We start from the raw sequence: 2065 nt of genomic DNA, 5'->3' as shown, positions 1-2065 counted from the left end.
ATACAAAGTGGAGAAAAGCATCTCCATGAGATCAACATGAAAAATTATTTTTAAAAAATCAAGTGACAACTCTGCATAAGATGGTTAACATGAGGACACACGTTTTCAAGCAGTCCCCCAGAGGGCCCATCATCCCTAAATTTTGGTCCACAACTTGGTTAAGTGGATTTTATAACTTATTTAAAGTAAGTTATTTAAAGCAAAAAGTGACTAAAAACAAACTTGACAGTTTTCCTGCTGACAACCAGGGGCAAAGACCATGAACTTCCCCAGGGCCACAGGGGCTCTCTCACATGGAAGAGGACACTGGATCCCTGCTGCTGTCTTATATGTTGCTGCATGTACAAAGATGCTAGAATTTTGAGCCTGCAAGAAAATGAAGAAAAAATTCTGGTGGGTGAAGTCATACTTACCCTTGATAACTTTGGTTTTATGACAAAACAACCCAAAGTCTGGAAGCTGAAATAAAGTGTTCCATTTGTAGCAGTACATCCTCTTGGCACCAATTCCATCCTTTATAGTTCTGTGGTAAAGGGGGGGAACTCAAGCTGAATTCTTCCATGTTTTTCCTCTGCAAACGTGGGCTGTGGCATATGATTTTGACAATGAAAATGTCAGTAGGGCTTAGAAGGAGACTATTTTCAAATATCTAACTTTGACAGAGTAATTTGAGAAACTGACCAGGGTTATCCAAGGAGACAGTATGAATACAGATTGGTTTTTTTTTAAGGAGTTATTTTATTTATGCTTGCAGAACTGGGGTACAGTCCAGAGGTGCAGGGACGGTGAGAGGATTCACCAGAGACAGAGTGGGGAGCAGAACAGGCAGATTAACTGAAATACACTGCTGAGGGGAGCAGGGGTCAGGAGAGGTCTTCTGCCCCCTGGCGGGGATCGAACTCCTGATGCAGTGGCACGTGAACGAAAAGAGAAGATGTTTGAGCGTGATTATAGGCCGTGGGCAAGGATCCAAAGGACAGGTTAGCTGAGCCAGTGGGGGGGACTGGATGGAGATCCCCAGAGTCAGCTGTTTTATAGGAGTCCGCTTTTCAAAGCAAGATCTACAGACCAATAATATTAATGTCACCTGGGGACTTGTAAGAAATGCAGACTCTTAGGTTACACTGCACATTGAGTGAGTCAGAATCTTTATTTGTAAAAACATCCCACCGGGATCATAGTTTTTAATGCTGAGAATTATTAGGCCCGACAGGCAGTACTGTTCTGAGCTTCATCGGTGATGAGACTGAGCCTAAAGAAGCAGCCTGAAATAGCAGAACTGATTAATGGCTGAGCCAAGATTTCAATTCCAGAACATGGAATATAATGTTCTTTTCAAGAGATAGAGCTATTCAGAGGAATTTCTATTTTAACGCAATACAGGAGACTTGTTTCAGACGATAGAGCACCGCTAATGAACAGTCACGAGGCTGTAATTCTCGTGTAAGTTTGTTACCACAGCGGTGGCAGAATCCCTCTCTGAGACCTTGGCGACCTCGCTAGAAACAGCATTGACAGCGTCGGAACTTCATTTCCCAGAGAGCCTCGCGGCCTCCTATCGCGCGAGGCGTGACGGGGATCCCGTCCTCGGTCTCGTGAAGCGCCCGCTGGAGTCGGGCCTGACGTAAGGCGCGCGGCATCCTGGGACATGTAGTATTGCCCGGACTCGGACGCCCCCTTGTATGAATGGGGCCCGGACTGACTGCGAACTACAGCTCCTTGACCCGCAACGTTGGTGGCAGCTACGGGGGAAACGGAGACCGCCGCGGGCCGGAGAGAGAAGTGCTCGGGGACGGCGGCGATGTTCTGTGCCGCGGCAAAAGCCGCAGTTCGGCTTCCTGGGGTAGCGGTCTAGGCGGGCGCTTCCTCTGCGCGCCCGCTCCCCTTCCCCTGCACCGGCCATGCGCCCCGCTTTCGCGATGGGCCTGGTTTTCGCCGGCTGCTGCAGTAACGTGATCTTCCTAGAGCTCCTGGCCCGGTGAGTGAGTCCCGGGGGCCGCGCCCGCGCGCCGGGGCTGAAGTGAGGAAGGCGGAAGAGACACCTGGGGGGCTGGGGCGGGGCCAC

At 49.7% G+C, this 2065-nt stretch overlaps 1 protein-coding gene across 1 annotated transcript in view; it reads left to right on the top strand.

Annotated features, from left to right (window-relative positions):
- The first annotated feature begins 1628 nt into the window (after positions 1-1628).
- SLC35B4 (solute carrier family 35 (UDP-xylose/UDP-N-acetylglucosamine transporter), member B4) overlaps positions 1629-2065 on the top strand; it is a 21918-nt gene continuing 21481 nt past the window's right edge. The window contains exon 1 of the mRNA XM_004677058.2: positions 1629-1978. Coding sequence (XP_004677115.1) covers positions 1902-1978 — 77 coding nt within the window. The 5' untranslated portion in view covers positions 1629-1901. The remainder of the gene's footprint in view (positions 1979-2065) is intronic.

The sequence above is a fragment of the Condylura cristata genome, unplaced genomic scaffold (genome assembly GCF_000260355.1).
Source record: "Condylura cristata isolate star-nosed mole 26May11 unplaced genomic scaffold, ConCri1.0 scaffold00005, whole genome shotgun sequence".
In the NCBI taxonomy this organism is placed as follows: domain Eukaryota; kingdom Metazoa; phylum Chordata; class Mammalia; order Eulipotyphla; family Talpidae; genus Condylura; species Condylura cristata.
This window is presented reverse-complemented; position numbering and strand designations above follow the sequence as displayed.